This window comes from Rhinoraja longicauda, chromosome 5 (genome assembly GCF_053455715.1).
Source record: "Rhinoraja longicauda isolate Sanriku21f chromosome 5, sRhiLon1.1, whole genome shotgun sequence".
Classification (NCBI taxonomy): Eukaryota; Metazoa; Chordata; class Chondrichthyes; order Rajiformes; family Arhynchobatidae; genus Rhinoraja; species Rhinoraja longicauda.
In genome coordinates this window covers 6,617,699-6,640,679 of record NC_135957.1, presented here as the reverse complement: position 1 = coordinate 6,640,679, position 22,981 = coordinate 6,617,699, and the positions used below count along the sequence as shown (strand labels likewise).

At 49.3% G+C, this 22,981-nt stretch overlaps 2 protein-coding genes across 9 annotated transcripts in view; one reads left to right on the top strand and one right to left on the bottom strand.

Annotated features, from left to right (window-relative positions):
- Positions 1 to 1,160, top strand: part of mrpl14 (mitochondrial ribosomal protein L14) — an 84,520-nt gene extending 83,360 nt beyond the window's left edge. For all 8 annotated transcript variants that reach the window (XM_078398842.1, XM_078398841.1, XM_078398839.1 and 5 more), the window contains one exon: positions 634 to 1,160. In XM_078398842.1, the coding sequence (XP_078254968.1) occupies positions 634 to 1,000 (367 nt within the window). In that variant the 3' untranslated portion in view covers positions 1,001 to 1,160. The remainder of the gene's footprint in view (positions 1 to 633) is intronic.
- Positions 1 to 19,439, bottom strand: part of LOC144593369 (mechanosensitive cation channel TMEM63B-like) — a 179,389-nt gene extending 159,950 nt beyond the window's left edge. Inside the window, exons 1-2 of the mRNA XM_078398833.1 lie at positions 19,402 to 19,439; positions 19,248 to 19,308 (exon numbers count right to left, since the gene is read on the bottom strand). The gene's annotated coding sequence lies outside the window, so the exon portion shown is untranslated. The remainder of the gene's footprint in view (positions 1 to 19,247; positions 19,309 to 19,401) is intronic.
- Positions 19,440 to 22,981: the final 3,542 nt, after the last annotated feature.

The window sequence follows — 22,981 nt, the reverse complement described above, 5'->3', positions numbered from 1 at the left end:
GTGCAGGAACAAACACACAAACAAACGAGAGTTTTAGTATATAGATGGGTGAAATGTAATCAGATGGGGCTAACTTGTGGAATCAAGGATGAGTTGGGGCGAAGGACCTGCTTCAGTGCTGTATGTCTCGATGTCTCCTGCTTTCCCCAAGTACACAAGTTCACACTTGCCCCGGTTGAAATTATTCTTCCTTTATCATATCATATCATATCATATATATACAGCCGGAAACAGGCCTTTTCGGCCCACCAAGTCCGTGCCGCCCAGCGATCCCCGTACATTAACACTATCCTACACCCACTAGGGACAATTTTTAATTTTTTAAAAAATATTTTATATTTTATATATTTTTATATTTACCCAGCCAATTAACCTACACCTTTGATGGTGTGGTGTGAGTATGAACCGAGTGTAAATGTAAGCAGACTAAGCTATGAATTGGGTCTGAAGAATTGGGTCCCGACCCCAAAATGTCTCCTCTCCGTGTTCTCCAGAGATGCTGGGTTACTCCTGCACCTGCAGTTCCTTGTGCCTCAATCGAGTGGTGGGTGGTGAAGGGAAGACCTCCGTCCTGATTGTGCATTTTTGCATCTGTTGTTTACACTGGCTCTTTGCTCCCGCCCCTCGCCCTAGCGCCTCGCCGGTCTGCGCGGCCATACAGAAAATGACCAGGGTGCGGGTGGTGGACAACAGCTCCCTCGGCAACACCCCGTACCACCGGCCGCCCAAATGCATTCACGTCTACACCAAGAACGGCGTCGGCAAAGTGGGCGACAAGATCTTGCTGGCCATCAAAGGGCAGAAGAAGAAGGCTCTGATCGTCGGTCACAAGATGCCCGGCCCCAGGATGACGGCCAGGTTCGACTCCAACAACGTGGTGCTCATCGAAGACAACGGCAACCCCACGGGGACCCGCATCAAGGTGCCCGTCCCCACCAGCCTGCGGCAGCTGAAAGGGGACCATTCCAAAGTGCTGGCCATTGCTCGGACGTTTGTCTGACTGGGAACCACCAACTCTGGCTGCCATCACGTTGTGACACCCAGCCACTTCCTGCAGCTTGCACGGCTGCTGCAAGAGATCTTGCCTCTTCCTTCTGAGTTTTGAAGTTGGTTCTGTACTATCAGCTCTCCATTTTACATATTAAACATATTTGATGTTCTAGCTGTCTGTGAACCTTTTTTATGTTACCGGAATATTTCACATTTAGATTTTAGATTTAGAGATACAGCGCGGAAACAGGCCCTTCGGCCCACCGAGTCCGCGCCGCCCAGCGATCCCCGCACATTAACACTATCCTACACCCACTAGGGACAATTTTTACATTTACCCAGCCAATTAACCTAGAAACCTGTACGTCTTTGGAGTGCGGGAGGAAACTGAACATCTCGGAGAAAACCCATGCAGGTCACGGGGAGAACGTACGAACTCCGTACAGACTGCGCCCGTAGTCAGGATCGAACCTGAGTCTCCGGCGCTGCATTCGCTGTAAGGCGGCAACTCTACCGCTGCGCCACCGTGCCGCGCCGGCAGTTGTAAGCTGCTAATCAACATATCATTAGGTCATAGGAGCAGAATTAGGCCATTCAGCCCATCACGTCTACGCCATTCCATCATGGCTGATCCATCTCTTCCTCCTAACCCTATTCTCCTGACTTCTCCCCATAGCCCTGACAACCCGTACTATGTCTGCTTTAAAAATATCCATTGACTTGGCCTCCACAGATTTACCTCCCTCTGCCTCAAGAGATTCCTCCTCATCTCCTTCCTGAAAGAACACCCTTCAATTCCTTTAACACCCTTTAATGACCTCTAGTCCTCGACTCCCACTAGTTGAAACATTCTCTCCAGGTTCACTCAGTCCAGGCCTTTCAGTATTCGGTAAGTTTCAATGAGGTCCTCTCCTCATCCTTCTAAACTCCAGCGAGTACAGGCCCAGTGCCGTCAAACGGTCATCATAAGTTAACCCCCCTCATCCCTGGGACCGTTCTTGCAAACCTCCTCTGGACCCCCTCCAGAGCCAGCACGTCCTTCCTCAGATATGGCGCCCAAATCCTCAGATATGGTGCTTGGATATATCCCATGTAGCATGTTCGAAACTTACGGTCATAGAACAGAGCAAGCCCATTGGCCCACAATGTCTGTGCCGAACATGATGCCAACTCTTATCTGCCTGCACATAATCCACATCCATCCATTCCAGCACATCCATGTGCCAAAAGTCCCTTAAACGACACTGTGGTATCTGCCTCCATCACCACCCCTGGCAGCACGTTCCAGGCACCCACCTGTGTGTGTAAAAAAAAAACAACGAACCCTGCACATCTTCTTGAAATTTGCCCCCTTACTTTACAGCTATACCCTCTGATATTTGATATTTCCACCCTGAGAAAGGTCTGACTGTCTATACCACACTCCGCAATACTCCAAATGCAGTTCTGGTCATCCCATTACACGTGGGATGTGGTGGGTTAGGGAGCAAAAGCTACAGGGAGTGGTTGAACCGTCATGGACAATACAGCTCACCCCCTCCATGACACACGGGTCAACCTGAGGAGTACCCTCAGCAACAGACACTTGTCCCACCAAGATGAAGCGCAGAACGTCACAGGTGATCCTTTTCCCCCGTGACTAACAAACTGTACAACTCCTCGCCCTTCTGTCATGGGGTAGACTGACTTCCCTTCCCCCTCTCCACAATCTTTGCACATCCCCAATCCTTTCCACTCATCACTTTAATTTTATGTTTCATGTATCTTGTGTTTTATGACTCTTGGCAGATCAATTTTCCTCCTGGGATAAATAAAGTTCTATCGTATCGTATCAGATAGAGCAAAACAGCACAGAAAAAAAGCCCAACTGCACCCACCAAGTTGGCTTATCCTATTAGCCCAAAACCCTCCAAACCCTTACTTCCAAATAGACAATAGGTGCAGGAGTAGGCCATTCGGCCCTTCGAGCCAGCACCGCCATTCAAAGTGATCATGGCTGATCATTCTCAATCAGTACCCCGTTCCTGCCTTCTCCCCATACCCCCTGACTCCGCTATCCTTAAGAGCTCTATCTAGCTCTCTCTTGAATGCATTCAGAGAATTGGCCTCCACTGCCTTCTGAGGCAGAGAATTCCACAGATTCTCTGACTCTCTGACTGAAAAAGTTTTTCCTCATCTCAGTTCTAAATGGCCTACCCCTTATTCTTAAACTGTGACCCCTTGTTCTGGACTCCCCCAACATTGGGAATATGTTTCCTGCCTCTAACGTGTCCAACCCCTTAATAATCTTATACGTTTCGATAAGATCCCCTCTCATCTTTCTAAATTCCAGTGTATACAAGCCTAGTCGCTCCAGTCTTTCAACATATGACAGTCCCACCATTCCAGGAATTAACCTAGTGAACCTACGCTGCACGCCCTCAATAGCAAGAATATCCTTCCTCATATTTGGAGACCAAAACTGCACACAGTACTCCAGGTGCGGTCTCACTAGGGCCCTGTACAACTGCAGAAGGACCTCTTTGCTCCTATACTCAACTCCTCTTGTTATGAAGGCCAACATTCCATTGGCTTTCTTCACTGCCTGCTGTACCTGCACGCTTCCTTTCAGTGACTGATGCACTAGGACACCCTATAGACAATAGGGTGGGGGTGGGTATCAAGCTGCTAGAGAAGGTGGTAGGTAATTGAAATGAAACTTGGACAGGTACATGGAAAGGAAAGATTTGGAGGGATATGGGCCAGATGCAGGAAGTGGGACCAGTTGGTAAGGCATTGATCAGCAAGGATAAATTGGGTCAAAGACCCTGTTTCCGTGCTGTGCAGCTCCGCGACTCTATCACAAGGCAAGCGGGAAGCAGATACACCTAGTGCGGTGCAGTAAATGCTCTCCCTGAGGTAGCCGGTGAACAGAGCAGCTGAATCTTCCAGCAGCCCTGTGGATCGCTGAGCCTTCTTACTGCAGCAAGGCAGCAGAGAATCCAGTTGGGGTGAAAGGATGGTGCTGAGGGCTGAGTGGGGAGTGCGTGGCACTGACTAGTAGTTTTCCAGAGTAGGTACACACGGCTGTCTGCGTCAGCCCAGCTTCCAGACACGCACAACACAGCAGGAAATGTCAGGGGGATTGTCTGCAGATAGTCTGTGTGCCAGGTGTGATGGCGGTTGGTGAGTGGTTCTATTAATAACCCCGATTTCAGGCAATGATCCTTACAGCAAACATTGTGCGGTGTGCAGAAGGGCCCCGATCCGAAATCTCGCACTATAGTCAAATCGTACTGCACTTGAGTGCACTAGATCCTCTTCTGGAACAGCTCGCAGAGAGTCGCCATGTTCCGGCAACACACTCGACTTCCGAGTCTCCGGAAAGTCCGATCATGGCCCAAGGGGAGGTGCAGATTTTTATCCAGACAACGTTCCGGGTCGGGACGTGGAATGTGGAATTGGATGCGGAAAGGAACATTTCCACTGGTGGGAGAGTCTAGGACCAGAGGTCACAGCCTCAGAATTAAAGGGCGCTCTTTTAGAAAGGAGTTGATGAGGAATTTCTTTAGTCAGAGGGTGGTGAATCTGTGGAACTCATTGTCACAGAGGGCTGTGGAGGCCAAGTCAGTGGATATTTTTAAGGCAGAGATAGACAAATTCTTGATTAGAACGGGTGCCAAGGGTTATGGGGAGACGGCAGGAAAATGGGATTAGGAGGCAGAGATCAGCCGTGATTGAATGGCAGAGTGGACTCGATGGGCCGAATGGCCTAATTCTGCTCCTATAACTTGTGAACTTGGGACCCTTCTTCAGATTGATGTAGCAGGGATGAGGGAGCTGGGTAAGGGAGGTAGGGGGTGAGGGCAGTATTAACCCTCGCATGTGATAGGAGGGTACAGGTGAGGGGGAGGGGGGGGGGTGGATGTGACTAGCAGATGGGACGGGTAGTGCGGTCTGACCTGCTGAGTTCCTTCAGCACTTTATGCTTTAAAATTCCAGCATCTACAGTTCTTTGTATCTCCATTTGGTTACATAGAAACATAGAAAATAGGTGCAGGAGGAGGCCATTTGGCCCTTCGAGCCAGCACCGTCATTCATTGCGATCGCGGCTGATCATCCACAATCAGTAACCCGTGCCTGCCTTCTCCCCACATCCCTTGATTCCGCTAGCCCCTAGATCTCTATCTAACTCTCTTTTAAATTCATCCAGTGAATTGGCCTCCACTGCCCTCTGCGGCAGAGAATTCCACAAATTCACAACTCTCTGGGTGGAAAAGTTTCTTCTCGCCTCAGTTTTAGGGACACTGGGACACTGATGTCCCCTAGTGGCGTAATAGAAATATTACTCTGAGACTTCACTTAATTTCATTGCAATCGTAAGGTCATAAGTGACAGGAGCAGAATTAGGACATTTGTCCCTTCAAATCTATCTCTCCCCCCCTAACCCCGTCCACCTTCCATCTCTCCATAACCCCTGACACTAGTACTAATCAAGAATTCAATCGAGCATTTCCCATTCTAATAGAGACCATGCCTAGTCAATATTAAATCCTCTGCTCCAACATTAACAACATCCAAATTTATTCTAACTTTCATTAATTGGTGGTACTCGTTTCAGGAATTTGGGTGTGTGACTCTCTTTCTAACCTCCTCATAGTTTAAACAAAAAAGACACAAAGTGCTGGAGGAACTCAGTGGGTCAAGCAGCATCTCTGGAGAACATGGATAGGTGACGTTTCGGTTCGGGACCTTTTTACAGACTTCTTCTTCAGTCCCTTTTTTTCCGTAAACCTGCATCTGATAGTTCCTTGTTTCTCCTCCTGGTTGAGACTAAAGCATCGAATAGTATAGCAGATTAACAGGCCCTTCGGCCCACAATGTCCCAGACGAAGATGATACTAATCTTCCCTGCCTGCACATGACCCATCTCCCTCCATTCCCTGCATATCCATGTGCCTTACTGAAAGCCTCTTTAATGCCATAATTGTATCTGCCTCCACTACCACCCCTGGCGGCACGTTCCAGACATTTAATTTAATTTGTAAATCGCGGTCTTTGATAGCAACAGGCAAGTGGCACAAGCTAGGTAAGCAAATTGGTCAGCATGGATGAGTTGTGCCAAAGGGTCTGTACCCCAGCTGTATAGTTACATGGCACTATCCATTGGACTATATTTTTAAGGCAGAGATAGATAGACTCTTGATTAATACAGGTGTCAGGGGTTATGGGGAGAACGCAGGAGAATGGGGTTAGGAGAGAGAGATAGATCAGCCATGATTGAATGGCAGAGCAGACTTGATGGGCCGAATGGCCTAATTCAATAGACAATTGACAACAGACAATAGGTGCAGGAGGAGGCCATTCGGCCCTTCGAGCCAGCACCGCCATTCAATGTGATCATGGCTGATCATTCTCAACCAGTACCCCGTTCCTGCCTTCTCCCCATACCCCCTGACTCCGCTATCCTTAAGAGCTCTATCGAGCTCTCTCTTGAATGCATTCAGAGAATTGGCCTCCACTGCCTTCTGAGGCAGAGAATTCCACAGATTCACAACTCTCTGACTGAAAACGTTTTTCCTCATCTCCGTTCTAAATGGCCTATCCCTTATTCTTAAACTGTGGCCCCTTGTTCTGGACTCCCCCCACATTGGGAACATGTTTCCTGCCTCTAACGTGTCCAACCCCTTAATAATCTTATACGTTTCGATAAGATCCCTTCTCATCTTTCTAAATTCCAGTGTATACAAGCCTAGTCGCTCCAGTCTTTCAACATATGACAGTTCCGCCATTCCAGGAATTAACCTAGTGAACCTACGCTGCACGCCCTCAATAGCAAGAATATCCTTGCTCATATTTGGAGACCAAAACTGCACACAGTACTCCAGGTGCGGTCTCACTAGGGCCCTGTACAACTGCAGAAGGACCTCTTTGCTCCTATACTCAACTCCTCTTGTTATGAAGGCCAACATTCCATTGGCTTTCTTCACTGCCTGCTGTACCTGCACGCTTCCTTTCAGTGACTGATGCACTAGGACACCCTTTAGACAATAGGGTGGGGGTGGGTATCAAGCTGCTAGAGAAGGTGGTAGGTAATTGAAATGAAACTTGGACAGGTACATGGAAAGGAAAGATTTGGAGGGATATGGGCCAGATGCAGGAAGTGGGACCAGTTGGTAAGGCATTGATCAGCAAGGATAAATTGGGTCAAAGACCCTGTTTCCGTGCTGTGCAGCTCCGCGACTCTATCACAAGGCAAGCGGGAAGCAGATACACCTAGTGCGGTGCAGTAAATGCTCTCCCTGAGGTAGCCGGTGAACAGAGCAGCTGAATCTTCCAGCAGCCCTGTGGATCGCTGAGCCTTCTTACTGCAGCAAGGCAGCAGAGAATCCAGTTGGGGTGAAAGGATGGTGCTGAGGGCTGAGTGGGGAGTGCGTGGCACTGACTAGTAGTTTCCCAGAGTAGGTACACACGGCTGTCTGCGTCAGCCCAGCTTCCAGACACGCACAACACAGCAGGAAATGTCAGGGGGATTGTCTGCAGATAGTCTGTGTGCCAGGTGTGATGGCGGTTGGTGAGTGGTTCTATTAATAACCCCGATTTCAGGCAATGATCCTTACAGCAAACATTGTGCGGTGTGCAGAAGGGCCCCGATCCGAAATCGCGCACTATAATCCAATCGTACTGCACTTGAGTGCACTAGACCCTCTTCTGGAACAGCTCGCAGAGAGTCGCCATGTTCCGGCAACACACTCGACTTCCGAGTCTCCGGAAAGTCCGATCATGGCCCAAGGGGAGGTGCAGATTTTTATCCAGACAACGTTCCGGGTCGGGACGTGGAATGTGGAATTGGATGCGGAAAGGAACATTTCCACTGGTGGGAGAGTCTAGGACCAGAGGTCACAGCCTCAGAATTAAAGGGCGCTCTTTTAGAAAGGAGTTGATGAGGAATTTCTTTAGTCAGAGGGTGGTTAATCTGTGGAACTCATTGTCACAGAGGGCTGTGGAGGCCAAGTCAGTGGATATTTTTAAGGCAGAGATAGACAAATTCTTGATTAGAACGGGTGCCAAGGGTTATGGGGAGACGGCAGGAAAATGGGATTAGGGGGCAGAGATCAGCCGTGATTGAATGGCGGAGTGGACTCGATGGGCCGAATGGCATAATTCTGCTCCTATAACTTGTGAACTTGGGACCCTTCTTCAGATTGATGTAGCAGGGATGAGGGAGCTGGGTAAGGGTGGTAGGGGGTGAGGCCCTCGCATGTGATAGGAGGGTACAGGTGAGGGGGAGGGGGGGGGGTGGATGTGACTAGCAGATGGGATGGGTAGTGCTGTCTGACCCGCTGAGTTCCTTCAGCACTTTATGCTTTAAAATTCCAGCATCTACAGTTCTTTGTATCTCCATTTGGTTACATAGAAACATAGAAAATAGGTGCAGGAGGAGGCCATTTGGCCCTTCGAGCCAGCACCGTCATTCATTGCGATCGCGGCTGATCATCCACAATCAGTAACCCGTGCCTGCCTTCTCCCCACATCCCTTGATTCCGCTAGCCCCTAGAGCTCTATCTAACTCTCTTTTAAATTCATCCAGTGAATTGGCCTCCACTGCCCTCTGCGGCAGAGAATTCCACAAATTCACAACTCTCTGGGTGGAAAAGTTTCTTCTCGCCTCAGTTTTAGGGACACTGGGACACTGATGTCCCCTAGTGGCGTAATAGAAATATTACTCTGAGACTTCACTTAATTTCATTGCAATCATAAGGTCATAAGTGACAGGAGCAGAATTAGGACATTTGTCCCTTCAAATCTATCTCTCCCCCCCTAACCCCGTCCACCTTCCATCTCTCCATAACCCCTGACACTAGTACTAATCAAGAATTCAATCGAGCATTTCCCATTCTAATAGAGACCATGCCTAGTCAATATTAAATCCTCTGCTCCAACATTAACAACATCCAAATTTATTCTAACTTTCATTAATTGGTGGTACTCGTTTCAGGAATTTGGGTGTGTGACTCTCTTTCTAACCTCCTCATAGTTTAAACAAAAAAGACACAAAGTGCTGGAGGAACTCAGTGGGTCAAGCAGCATCTCTGGAGAACATGGATAGGTGACGTTTCGGTTCGGGACCTTTTTACAGACTTCTTCTTCAGTCCTTTTTTTTCCGTAAACCTGCATCTGATAGTTCCTTGTTTCTCCTCCTGGTTGAGACTAAAGCATCGAATAGTATAGCAGAGTAACAGGCCCTTCGGCCCACAATGTCCCAGACGAAGATGATACTAATCTTCCCTGCCTGCACATGACCCATCTCCCTCCATTCCCTGCATATCCATGTGCCTTACTGAAAGCCTCTTTAATGCCATAATTGTATCTGCCTCCCCTACCACCCCTGGCGGCACGTTCCAGACATTTAATTTAATTTGTAAATCGCGGTCTTTGATAGCAACAGGCAAGTGGCACAAGCTAGGTAAGCAAATTGGTCAGCATGGATGAGTTGTGCCAAAGGGTCTGTACCCCAGCTGTATAGTTACATGGCACTATCCATTGGACTATATTTTTAAGGCAGAGATAGATAGACTCTTGATTAATACAGGTGTCAGGGGTTATGGGGAGAAGGCAGGAGAATGGGGTTAGGAGAGAGAGATAGATCAGCCATGATTGAATGGCAGAGCAGACTTGATGGGCCGAATGGCCTAATTCAATAGACAATTGACAACAGACAATAGGTGCAGGAGGAGGCCATTCGGCCCTTCGAGCCAGCACCGCCATTCAATGTGATCATGGCTGATCATTCTCAACCAGTACCCCGTTCCTGCCTTCTCCCCATACCCCCTGACTCCGCTATCCTTAAGAGCTCTATCGAGCTCTCTCTTGAATGCATTCAGAGAATTGGCCTCCACTGCCTTCTGAGGCAGAGAATTCCACAGATTCACAACTCTCTGACTGAAAACGTTTTTCCTCATCTCCGTTCTAAATGGCCTATCCCTTATTCTTAAACTGTGGCCCCTTGTTCTGGACTCCCCCCACATTGGGAACATGTTTCCTGCCTCTAACGTGTCCAACCCCTTAATAATCTTATACGTTTCGATAAGATCCCTTCTCATCTTTCTAAATTCCAGTGTATACAAGCCTAGTCGCTCCAGTCTTTCAACATATGACAGTTCCGCCATTCCAGGAATTAACCTAGTGAACCTACGCTGCACGCCCTCAATAGCAAGAATATCCTTCCTCATATTTGGAGACCAAAACTGCACACAGTACTCCAGGTGCGGTCTCACTAGGGCCCTGTACAACTGCAGAAGGACCTCTTTGCTCCTATACTCAACTCCTCTTGTTATGAAGGCCAACATTCCATTGGCTTTCTTCACTGCCTGCTGTACCTGCACGCTTCCTTTCAGTGACTGATGCACTAGGACACCCTTTAGACAATAGGGTGGGGGTGGGTATCAAGCTGCTAGAGAAGGTGGTAGGTAATTGAAATGAAACTTGGACAGGTACATGGAAAGGAAAGATTTGGAGGGATATGGGCCAGATGCAGGAAGTGGGACCAGTTGGTAAGGCATTGATCAGCAAGGATAAATTGGGTCAAAGACCCTGTTTCCGTGCTGTGCAGCTCCGCGACTCTATCACAAGGCAAGCGGGAAGCAGATACACCTAGTGCGGTGCAGTAAATGCTCTCCCTGAGGTAGCCGGTGAACAGAGCAGCTGAATCTTCCAGCAGCCCTGTGGATCGCTGAGCCTTCTTACTGCAGCAAGGCAGCAGAGAATCCAGTTGGGGTGAAAGGATGGTGCTGAGGGCTGAGTGGGGAGTGCGTGGCACTGACTAGTAGTTTCCCAGAGTAGGTACACACGGCTGTCTGCGTCAGCCCAGCTTCCAGACACGCACAACACAGCAGGAAATGTCAGGGGGATTGTCTGCAGATAGTCTGTGTGCCAGGTGTGATGGCGGTTGGTGAGTGGTTCTATTAATAACCCCGATTTCAGGCAATGATCCTTACAGCAAACATTGTGCGGTGTGCAGAAGGGCCCCGATCCGAAATCTCGCACTATAGTCAAATCGTACTGCACTTGAGTGCACTAGATCCTCTTCTGGAACAGCTCGCAGAGAGTCGCCATGTTCCGGCAACACACCCGACTTCCGAGTCTCCGGAAAGTCCGATCATGGCCCAAGGGGAGGTGCAGATTTTTATCCAGACAACGTTCCGGGTCGGGACGTGGAATGTGGAATTGGATGCGGAAAGGAACATTTCCACTGGTGGGAGAGTCTAGGACCAGAGGTCACAGCCTCAGAATTAAAGGGCGCTCTTTTAGAAAGGAGTTGATGAGGAATTTCTTTAGTCAGAGGGTGGTTAATCTGTGGAACTCATTGTCACAGAGGGCTTTGGAGGCCAAGTCAGTGGATATTTTTAAGGCAGAGATAGACAAATTCTTGATTAGAACGGGTGCCAAGGGTTATGGGGAGACGGCAGGAAAATGGGATTAGGGGGCAGAGATCAGCCGTGATTGAATGGCGGAGTGGACTCGATGGGCCGAATGGCATAATTCTGCTCCTATAACTTGTGAACTTGGGACCCTTCTTCAGATTGATGTAGCAGGGATGAGGGAGCTGGGTAAGGGTGGTAGGGGGTGAGGGCAGTATTAACCCTCGCATGTGATAGGAGGGTACAGGTGAGGGGGAGGGGGGGGGGGTGGATGTGACTAGCAGATGGGATGGGTAGTGCTGTCTGACCCGCTGAGTTCCTTCAGCACTTTATGCTTTAAAATTCCAGCATCTACAGTTCTTTGTATCTCCATTTGGTTACATAGAAACATAGAAAATAGGTGCAGGAGGAGGCCATTTGGCCCTTCGAGCCAGCACCGTCATTCATTGCGATCGCGGCTGATCATCCACAATCAGTAACCCGTGCCTGCCTTCTCCCCACATCCCTTGATTCCGCTAGCCCCTAGAGCTCTATCTAACTCTCTTTTAAATTCATCCAGTGAATTGGCCTCCACTGCCCTCTGTGGCAGAGAATTCCACAAATTCACAACTCTCTGGGTGGAAAAGTTTCTTCTCGCCTCAGTTTTAGGGACACTGGGACACTGATGTCCCCTAGTGGCGTAATAGAAATATTACTCTGAGACTTCACTTAATTTCATTGCAATCGTAAGGTCATAAGTGACAGGAGCAGAATTAGGACATTTGTCCCATCAAATCTATCTCTCCCCCCCTAACCCCGTCCACCTTCCATCTCTCCATAACCCCTGACACTAGTACTAATCAAGAATTCAATCGAGCATTTCCCATTCTAATAGAGACCATGCCTAGTCAATATTAAATCCTCTGCTCCAACATTAACAACATCCAAATTTATTCTAACTTTCATTAATTGGTGGTACTCGTTTCAGGAATTTGGGTGTGTGACTCTCTTTCTAACCTCCTCATAGTTTAAACAAAAAAGACACAAAGTGCTGGAGGAACTCAGTGGGTCAAGCAGCATCTCTGGAGAACATGGATAGGTGACGTTTCGGTTCGGGACCTTTTTACAGACTTCTTCTTCAGTCCTTTTTTTTCCGTAAACCTGCATCTGATAGTTCCTTGTTTCTCCTCCTGGTTGAGACTAAAGCATCGAATAGTATAGCAGAGTAACAGGCCCTTCGGCCCACAATGTCCCAGACGAAGATGATACTAATCTTCCCTGCCTGCACATGACCCATCTCCCTCCATTCCCTGCATATCCATGTGCCTTACTGAAAGCCTCTTTAATGCCATAATTGTATCTGCCTCCCCTACCACCCCTGGCGGCACGTTCCAGACATTTAATTTAATTTGTAAATCGCGGTCTTTGATAGCAACAGGCAAGTGGCACAAGCTAGGTAAGCAAATTGGTCAGCATGGATGAGTTGTGCCAAAGGGTCTGTACCCCAGCTGTATAGTTACATGGCACTATCCATTGGACTATATTTTTAAGGCAGAGATAGATAGACTCTTGATTAATACAGGTGTCAGGGGTTATGGGGAGAACGCAGGAGAATGGGGTTAGGAGAGAGAGATAGATCAGCCATGATTGAATGGCAGAGCAGACTTGATGGGCCGAATGGCCTAATTCAATAGACAATTGACAACAGACAATAGGTGCAGGAGGAGGCCATTCGGCCCTTCGAGCCAGCACCGCCATTCAATGTGATCATGGCTGATCATTCTCAACCAGTACCCCGTTCCTGCCTTCTCCCCATACCCCCTGACTCCGCTATCCTTAAGAGCTCTATCGAGCTCTCTCTTGAATGCATTCAGAGAATTGGCCTCCACTGCCTTCTGAGGCAGAGAATTCCACAGATTCACAACTCTCTGACTGAAAACGTTTTTCCTCATCTCCGTTCTAAATGGCCTATCCCTTATTCTTAAACTGTGGCCCCTTGTTCTGGACTCCCCCCACATTGGGAACATGTTTCCTGCCTCTAACGTGTCCAACCCCTTAATAATCTTATACGTTTCGATAAGATCCCTTCTCATCTTTCTAAATTCCAGTGTATACAAGCCTAGTCGCTCCAGTCTTTCAACATATGACAGTTCCGCCATTCCAGGAATTAACCTAGTGAACCTACGCTGCACGCCCTCAATAGCAAGAATATCCTTGCTCATATTTGGAGACCAAAACTGCACACAGTACTCCAGGTGCGGTCTCACTAGGGCCCTGTACAACTGCAGAAGGACCTCTTTGCTCCTATACTCAACTCCTCTTGTTATGAAGGCCAACATTCCATTGGCTTTCTTCACTGCCTGCTGTACCTGCACGCTTCCTTTCAGTGACTGATGCACTAGGACACCCTTTAGACAATAGGGTGGGGGTGGGTATCAAGCTGCTAGAGAAGGTGGTAGGTAATTGAAATGAAACTTGGACAGGTACATGGAAAGGAAAGATTTGGAGGGATATGGGCCAGATGCAGGAAGTGGGACCAGTTGGTAAGGCATTGATCAGCAAGGATAAATTGGGTCAAAGACCCTGTTTCCGTGCTGTGCAGCTCCGCGACTCTATCACAAGGCAAGCGGGAAGCAGATACACCTAGTGCGGTGCAGTAAATGCTCTCCCTGAGGTAGCCGGTGAACAGAGCAGCTGAATCTTCCAGCAGCCCTGTGGATCGCTGAGCCTTCTTACTGCAGCAAGGCAGCAGAGAATCCAGTTGGGGTGAAAGGATGGTGCTGAGGGCTAAGTGGGGAGTGCGTGGCACTGACTAGTAGTTTCCCAGAGTAGGTACACACGGCTGTCTGCGTCAGCCCAGCTTCCAGACACGCACAACACAGCAGGAAATGTCAGGGGGGTTGTCTGCAGATAGTCTGTGTGCCAGGTGTGATGGCGGTTGGTGAGTGGTTCTATTAATAACCCCGATTTCAGGCAATGATCCTTACAGCAAACATTGTGCGGTGTGCAGAAGGGCCCCGATCCGAAATCTCGCACTATAATCCAATCGTACTGCACTTGAGTGCACTAGATCCTCTTCTGGAACAGCTCGCAGAGAGTCGCCATGTTCCGGCAACACACTCGACTTCCGAGTCTCCGGAAAGTCCGATCATGGCCCAAGGGGAGGTGCAGATTTTTATCCAGACAACGTTCCGGGTCGGGACGTGGAATGTGGAATTGGATGCGGATAGGAACATTTCCACTGGTGGGAGAGTCTAGGACCAGAGGTCACAGCCTCAGAATTAAAGGGCGCTCTTTTAGAAAGGAGTTGATGAGGAATTTCTTTAGTCGGAGGGTGGTTAATCTGTGGAACTCATTGTCACAGAGGGCTGTGGAGGCCAAGTCAGTGGATATTTTTAAGGCAGAGATAGACAAATTCTTGATTAGAACGGGTGCCAAGGGTTATGGGGAGACGGCAGGAAAATGGGATTAGGGGGCAGAGATCAGCCGTGATTGAATGGCGGAGTGGACTCGATGGGCCGAATGGCATAATTCTGCTCCTATAACTTGTGAACTTGGGACCCTTCTTCAGATTGATGTAGCAGGGATGAGGGAGCTGGGTAAGGGTGGTAGGGGGTGAGGGCAGTATTAACCCTCGCATGTGATAGGAGGGTACAGGTGAGGGGGGGGGTGGATGTGACTAGCAGATGGGATGGGTAGTGCTGTCTGACCCGCTGAGTTCCTTCAGCACTTTATGCTTTAAAATTCCAGCATCTACAGTTCTTTGTATCTCCATTTGGTTACATAGAAACATAGAAAATAGGTGCAGGAGGAGGCCATTTGGCCCTTCGAGCCAGCGCCGCCATTCATTGCGATCGCGGCTGATCATCCACAATCAGTAACCCGTGCCTGCCTTCTCCCCACATCCCTTGATTCCGCTAGCCCCTAGATCTCTATCTAACTCTCTTTTAAATTCATCCAGTGAATTGGCCTCCACTGCCCTCTGTGGCAGAGAATTCCACAAATTCACAACTCTCTGGGTGGAAAAGTTTCTTCTCGCCTCAGTTTTAGGGACACTGGGACACTGATGTCCCCTAGTGGCGTAATAGAAATATTACTCTGAGACTTCACTTAATTTCATTGCAATCGTAAGGTCATAAGTGACAGGAGCAGAATTAGGACATTTGTCCCTTCAAATCTATCTCTCCCCCCCTAACCCCGTCCACCTTCCATCTCTCCATAACCCCTGACACTAGTACTAATCAAGAATTCAATCGAGCATTTCCCATTCTAATAGAGACCATGCCTAGTCAATATTAAATCCTCTGCTCCAACATTAACAACATCCAAATTTATTCTAACTTTCATTAATTGGTGGTACTCGTTTCAGGAATTTGGGTGTGTGACTCTCTTTCTAACCTCCTCATAGTTTAAACAAAAAAGACACAAAGTGCTGGAGGAACTCAGTGGGTCAAGCAGCATCTCTGGAGAACATGGATAGGTGACGTTTCGGTTCGGGACCTTTTTACAGACTTCTTCTTCAGTCCCTTTTTTTCCGTAAACCTGCATCTGATAGTTCCTTGTTTCTCCTCCTGGTTGAGACCAAAGCATCGAATAGTATAGCAGAGTAACAGGCCCTTTGGCCCACAATGTCCCAGACGAAGATGATACTAATCTTCCCTGCCTGCACATGACCCATCTCCCTCCATTCCCTGCATATCCATGTGCCTTACTGAAAGCCTCTTTAATGCCATAATTGTATCTGCCTCCACTACCACCCCTGGCGGCACGTTCCAGACATTTAATTTAATTTGTAAATCGCGGTCTTTGATAGCAACAGGCAAGTGGCACAAGCTAGGTAAGCAAATTGGTCAGCATGGATGAGTTGTGCCAAAGGGTCTGTACCCCAGCTGTATAGTTACATGGCACTATCCATTGGACTATATTTTTAAGGCAGAGATAGATAGACTCTTGATTAATACAGGTGTCAGGGGTTATGGGGAGAAGGCAGGAGAATGGGGTTGGGAGAGAGAGATAGATCAGCCATGATTGAATGGCAGAGCAGACTTGATGGGCCGAATGGCCTAATTCAATAGACAACAGACAATAGGTGCAGGAGGAAGCCATTCGGCCCTTCGAGCCAGCACCGCCATTCAATGTGATCATGGCTGATCATTCTCAACCAGTACCCCGTTCCTGCCTTCTCCCCATACCCCCTGACTCCGCTATCCTTAAGAGCTCTATCCAGCTCTCTCTTGAATGCATTCAGAGAATTGGCCTCCACTGCCTTCTGAGGCAGAGAATTCCACAGATTCACAACTCTCTGACTGAAAAAGTTTTTCCTCATTTCAGTTCTAAATGGCCTACCCCTTATTCTTAAACTGTGGCCCCCTGGTTCTGGACTCCCCCAACATCGGGAACATGTTTCCTGCCTCTAACAAGTCCAACCCCTTAATAATCGTATACGTTTCGATAAGATCTCCTCTCATCCTTCTAAATTCAACTCCTATCACTGTAGCCCCATATTTACTGTCAAAGAAGAACAGCAACAAAGTGATATTAATAAATTTGTAGAAGGTGTGTGTGACTAATGTCACTTTAGGTAAGCCTCAGGTGTTTGTACTGTGGCAGGAGGAATTAGTCAGAGAGTCAGGCCCTTCAGCCCACCAAATCCATGCTGAGCACCATACCTATCCATAAAAATGCCACACTGGTAGTTGCCACTTCCTTCTATGTTGTGGAGTTTGTGCAGGTGTTTGTGTAGATGGTTGTGAGAATTTGGCTCCACCTAGGATCAAAAATTCACGAAGGGCGTAGATAAGGTAGATAGTCACAGCCTTTTTCCCAGCGTAGGAGAGACTAAAACTAGGGGGCATAGGTTTGAGGTGGAAGGGGAAAGATTTAATAGGAATTGGAAGGGGAACTTTTTTAAACACTGAGGTGGTTTCATCTCTGGCCTTTATCCACCTATCTCCCAATCAACCCCCCTCCCCCCCCCCCCCCCCCCCCCCCACGCCAGTAATAGACACAAAAAGCTGGAGGAACAGCAGGACAGGCAGCATCTCTGGAGAGAAGGAATGGGTGACGTTTCGGGTCGAGACACCTTCTTCAGACTTCTTCCCTCCAGAGATGCTGCCTGTCCCGCTGAATCACTCCAGCCTTTTTGTGTCTATCTTCGGTTTAAACCAGCGTCTGCAGTTCTTTCCTACCCCCTCACCTGTATCCACCTATCACTTGCTGGCTTTTGTCCCGCCCCCCCCCCCCCACCCCTCTTCAACCTTTCTCCCCACCCACCCCACACACCGCAATCAGTCTGGAAAAGGGTCTCGACCCAAAATGTCACCTTACCCATGTCTCACCTGTATCCACCTATCACTTGCTGTGTTTTGTCCCGCCCCCCCCCCCCACCCCTCTTCAACCTTTCTCCCCACCCACCCCACACACCGCAATCAGTCTGAAAAAGGGTCTCGACCCAAAATGTCACCTTACCCATGTCTCACCTGTATCCACCTATCACTTGCTGGGTTTTGTCCCGCCCCCCCCACCTCTCTTCAACCTTTAACCCCACCCACCCCACACACTGCAATCAGTCTGAAAAAGGGTCTCGACCCAAAATGTCACCTTACCCATGTTCTCCACAGATGCTGCCCAACCCGCCCAGTTACTCCAGCAACCGTGTGTCCCTTTCTGTAAACCAGCATCTGCAGTTCGTTGTGTATAATCTCTGAGTAGGGGGGGTAGAGGAGAATATTTGATAGAGCAAATATGGTCCGGGTGGGGCAGTAACTAGAGAGTGGGGGGCTCAGTTCATAGAGCCACTGCCTCACAGCCCCAGTGTCCTGAGTCCAACCTCAACTTCTCTCACTGTCAGTGTGCTCCCCATTTCCTATATAGCATATTAATATGGGCGTGCAGCGTAGGTTTACTAGGTTAATTCCCGGAATGGCGGGACTATCATATGTTGAAAGACTGGAGCGACTAGGCTTGTATACACTGGAATTTAGAAGGATGAGAGGAGATCTTATCGAAACGTATAAGATTATAAAGGGGTTGGACACGTTAGAGGCAGGAAACATGTTCCCAATGTTGGGGGAGTCCAGAACAAGGGGTTTAAGAATAAGGGGTTGGCCATTTAGAACTGAGATGAGGAAAAACTTTTTCAGTCAGAGAGTTGTGAATCTGTGGAATTCTCTGCCTCAGAAGGCAGTGGAGGCCAATTCTCTGAATGCATTCAAAAGAGAGCTAGATAGAGCTCTTAAGGATAGCGGAGTCAGGGGGTATGGGGAGAAGGCAGGAACGGGGTACTGATTGAGAATAATCAGCCATGATCACATTGAATGGTGGTGCTGGCTCGAAGGACCGAATGGCCTCCTCCTGCACCTATTGTCTATTGTCTATAATAAGCCACTGTAGCGACCATAGAGAATGGTCCAGGTCGTCGAACCCTCGGATTGGCCAGCGAGGTCACGTGGGAACGCGACCATGGGGATTGGTCCAGGGAGCGACATCGCTGATTGGCCAGCGATGTCATGTGCGCGTTTGGCGCCCGATTTAGTTAGTTCGGCGAAGTCTTCAAGGAAGACAGTAAGTTTGTGATGGTTGTCCTTTACCTTGTTGTTTAACTCTGTATTCGAATATTGCGGCTGCAATAAACTTCTTCTACAACCAACAAGTTTCGGACTCGCCATATTGGTGACCCCGACGTGATCTGGACGATCACCGACTGAGCAGGAACCCGACGCCTCGTTGACGATGACCGAGCCGGGCACACCGGAGTCAAGCGCGGGAAGCGTTCATCTTCCGTTGTTTTGGACGCACGCACCGCAAGCTTGGTTTATCCACACCGAGGCTCAATTTCATATAAAAAAGATGTCGGACGAATCCACGATGTACTACTACCTCGTCAGCGCTCTATCGCCGGACACAACCAAGCGCGTGATGCGGTTCATCGTGAATCCACCTGCGGAAAACAAGTACGAGGCCATGAAGAAAGTATTACTGCGAACCTTCGGGTTTAATAAGCATGGTGGTGCGGCAAAACTTCTGCACCTACCAGATCTTGGAGACCAACTGCCTTCCGTCCTCATGGCCGAAATGATGATGCTAGCCGGTGAGCATACGGATTGCCCTATGTTCGAACAGGCATTCCGCGAGAAACTTCCCGAGGATGTCCGACTGCTGCTCACGGATTGTTCTTTTAAGGACCCCGAAGCATATGCAGCGAAAGCGGACGCGCTCATAGCGGCAAAAAACAAGGCAAGTGGTTCGATCAACAAAGTCTCGACATCAGTGACCACGCCACAGCGACGGCAAGATGGCGCCACGTCTCCCGCCAATTCTCCGAAAGCCCGCCAAAAAGATCCGCACAAGCGCGGCTGGTGCTGTTATCACCTACGATGGGGTAACGAATCCCGCAACTGCCGTTTGCCTTGTACCTTCGCGGGAAATGCCTCGGCCGATCGTACATAGGGGCAGTTACGATTGGCCAGAACCGGCGCCTCTATGTCCATGATCGATTCACGGACACAGAATTTTTGGTAGACACGGGAGCCATCGTCAGCATAGTGCCGCCGACCGACCTCGAAACCAGATCGGGTAAGACAGGTCCCACCCTCATCGCGGTTAATGGCAGCCCAATTCGCACTTTCGGTACACGGAAGATGTCCCTTGTGTTAGGCCTCCGCACGTACGAATGGCCATTCATCATAGCCGACGTCAAACAAGCGATCCTGGGCGCAGATTTTCTCTGGGCTTTTTCGGACTCGCCATACCACAGTAAATATCCCCAAGCAGAGGCTCACCGACGCTCTGCTCTGGCACCTCTGTAAAACAAAAGCCAACAAGTCAACTTTAAGTCAAGTCAAGTTTATTTGTCATAAATGTGCAGTGAAATGAAAGATCACCCACAGTCCAACAACAAGAGCAATAAAAATAAGCAATAACACACACAATCAAACAAACAGAGACATCCATCACAGTGAGTCTCCCCCAGTCACCTCCTCACTGTGATGGAAGGCCAGAATGTCTTTTTCTCTTCGCCTGCCGTCTTCTCCCGCGGTCAGGCTGTTGGAGTTGCCACGTTCCAGGCCGCGCCGGACGGTGGAAGGTCCGCAGCAGGCCGACGCAAGTCCCGCGATCCGGGGCGGGCGAAGACGCCGCCGCTGCCGCTGCACGTTTGTGGGCAGTCGTGGCTCCCGACATTGAAGCCCCCGCCGGGCAGAGAAAATCCCGCGGCCTATTTATATTTATATTTATATTGATTGTATTTATGTATAACATAAACAGCGGGAAATTTTAACTAGCAGGGAAGTTGACAGCTGCCAGCTCCAGCACCAGTGACACCTAAAACATTAGCACTGCAACACTGGCCCCAAGTGTGTGGATAAGTGGTATCCTTATTGGTTAGATGTGTTTATGCGCTTTATTATTAATTGTTAACTGTATGTTGTATTGTTGTCATTTGTGAGCGGAGCACCAAGGCACATTCCTTGCGCATGCACATACTTGGGCAATAAACTTATTCATTCATTCATTCATTCATTCATTCATTCATAATCTGAGGGAACTTGGCAGCCACGTGGGTTGGGACAATGTTTTGGTACAAAATTGGGTGCTCTTCAAGAGAGAGCTAGATAGAGCTCTTAAGGATAGCGGAGTCAGGGGGTATGGGGAGAAGGCAGGAACGGGGTACTGATTGAGAATGATCAGCCATGATCACATTGAATGGCGGTGCTGGCTCGAAGGGCCGAATGGCCTCCTCCTGCACCTATTGTCTATTGTCTATTGATGGCCAGCATGGACGAGGAGGACCGAAGGGCGGGCTCCTGTGCTGTCACTGCGTCTCTATTATTGAACATTGAATTCTCTAATTTTGAAGAGCACGCCCCTTTCACCCTCTTTCTTTCTTGTGCCCCCCCCAGCCCCGGTTAGGCCACACCAATTTCCCCCACCATCCCGCCCCTCTTTCCCACCCGTCCTTCCTTTCTTCCCCTCTGTTATCAGGCTTCTGAACGGCCCTTCCATAAGCTAGGGCACTGTCCGATTCACCTCTACCCCATTGCAGACATTGGACTTTGTCTCTGGAACTGGTGCGCTACAATGCTGAGAACTATATTCTGCACTCTGTATCTTCCCCTTTGCTCTACCGATTGTACTTGAGATTTGACTTGATTGTATTTATGTACAGCATTATCTGATCTCTCTGGATCTCTTTGATCTCTCTGTGGAATTCTCTGCCTCAGAAGGCAGTGGAGGCCAATTCTCTGAATGCATTCAAGAGAGAGCTAGATAGAGCTCTTAAGGATAGCGGAGTCAGGGGGTATGGGGAGAAGGCAGGAACGGGGTACTGATTGAGAATGATCAGCCATGGTCACATTGAATGGCGGTGCTGGCTCGAAGGGCCGAATGGCCTCCTCCCGCACCTATTGTCTATTGTCTATAGCATGCAGAACAAACCTTTTCACTGTGACGATAATAAACCAAAACCTAAACCTATATCCTTCCCTCTGGATTTACATTTTGCTCCTCCTCTTCTCTCCTTATTTGACACTCCAGTTTCCCTTTTCACCCCCGCTCTTTGTCACTCCCTCCACCCATCTACCACCCCCCCTCACCTCACCTTTAGATTTGAGACTTTAGAAATACAGCGCAAGAAACAGGCCCTTCGGCCCACTGAGTCCGTGCTGGCCGGCGATCACCCTGCTCACTCGCACTATCCTGCACACTAGGGACAATTTACAATTTACAAAGCCAATCAACCTACAAACCGGCACGTCTTTGGAGTGTGGGGGGAAACTGTAATACCCTGAGAAAACCCGCGCAGTCAAAGGGAGAAGGTACAAACTCCGCACTGACAGCACCCATAGTCAGGTTCAAAGACCCTGGTCTCTGTCGCTGTGAGGCAGCAACTGTACCGCTGCGCCACCGTGTCCACCTATCACTTTTCAGGCTTTCTCTATTCCAGCTTTGTCCTCCCTACGACATCAGTCTGAAGAACGGTCCTGACCCGAACCTTTGCCTGTTTATTCCCTCCACAGATGCTGCCTGACCCGCTGAGTTCCTCCAGAGCTTTGTGTTTTGCTCGAGGTTATAGCATCTGCAGATCCCTGTGCCTCAATAGGAGATTTACTGTATGTGGGAGGTGTGGTTCGGTGCCTAAACCACCAGTGGGCGCCAATGAGCTATTGTTCAAAGGACAGCTCATGAGGCGGCAAGTTCTGTCGATCCTCTAGAACAGGGATCTCCAAACTATGGCCCGCGGGCCACATCCGGCACGCCACGAGATTTTATCCGGCCCGCAGCAAGCTCTTAGGCGGTGGGGACTGGAGGCAGAAGCTGCCAGCGAAGGTTCACCGGAGAGCGGATCGCCACCGACCCAGAGCCGGGACAAGGCGGGAGATGGCAGCGCCCCCTCGCCAACACCAACCCAAGGAGTGCCGCCACCTGCGGGGCTGCTCCCTCCCCTCTCTCTCCCCTCTCCCTCTCTCCCAGAGCCAGCGGGATCTACGTCGCCGCTCCTCCACTCTCTTCCCCGGCCCCGTCTCCCTCTAACGCAGCGAAATAAGGACAAACACAAGTGAAGCTTCCCTCCTTCTCGCCACCGCCGCCACCACCGCCGCTCACCCCCGGGGATG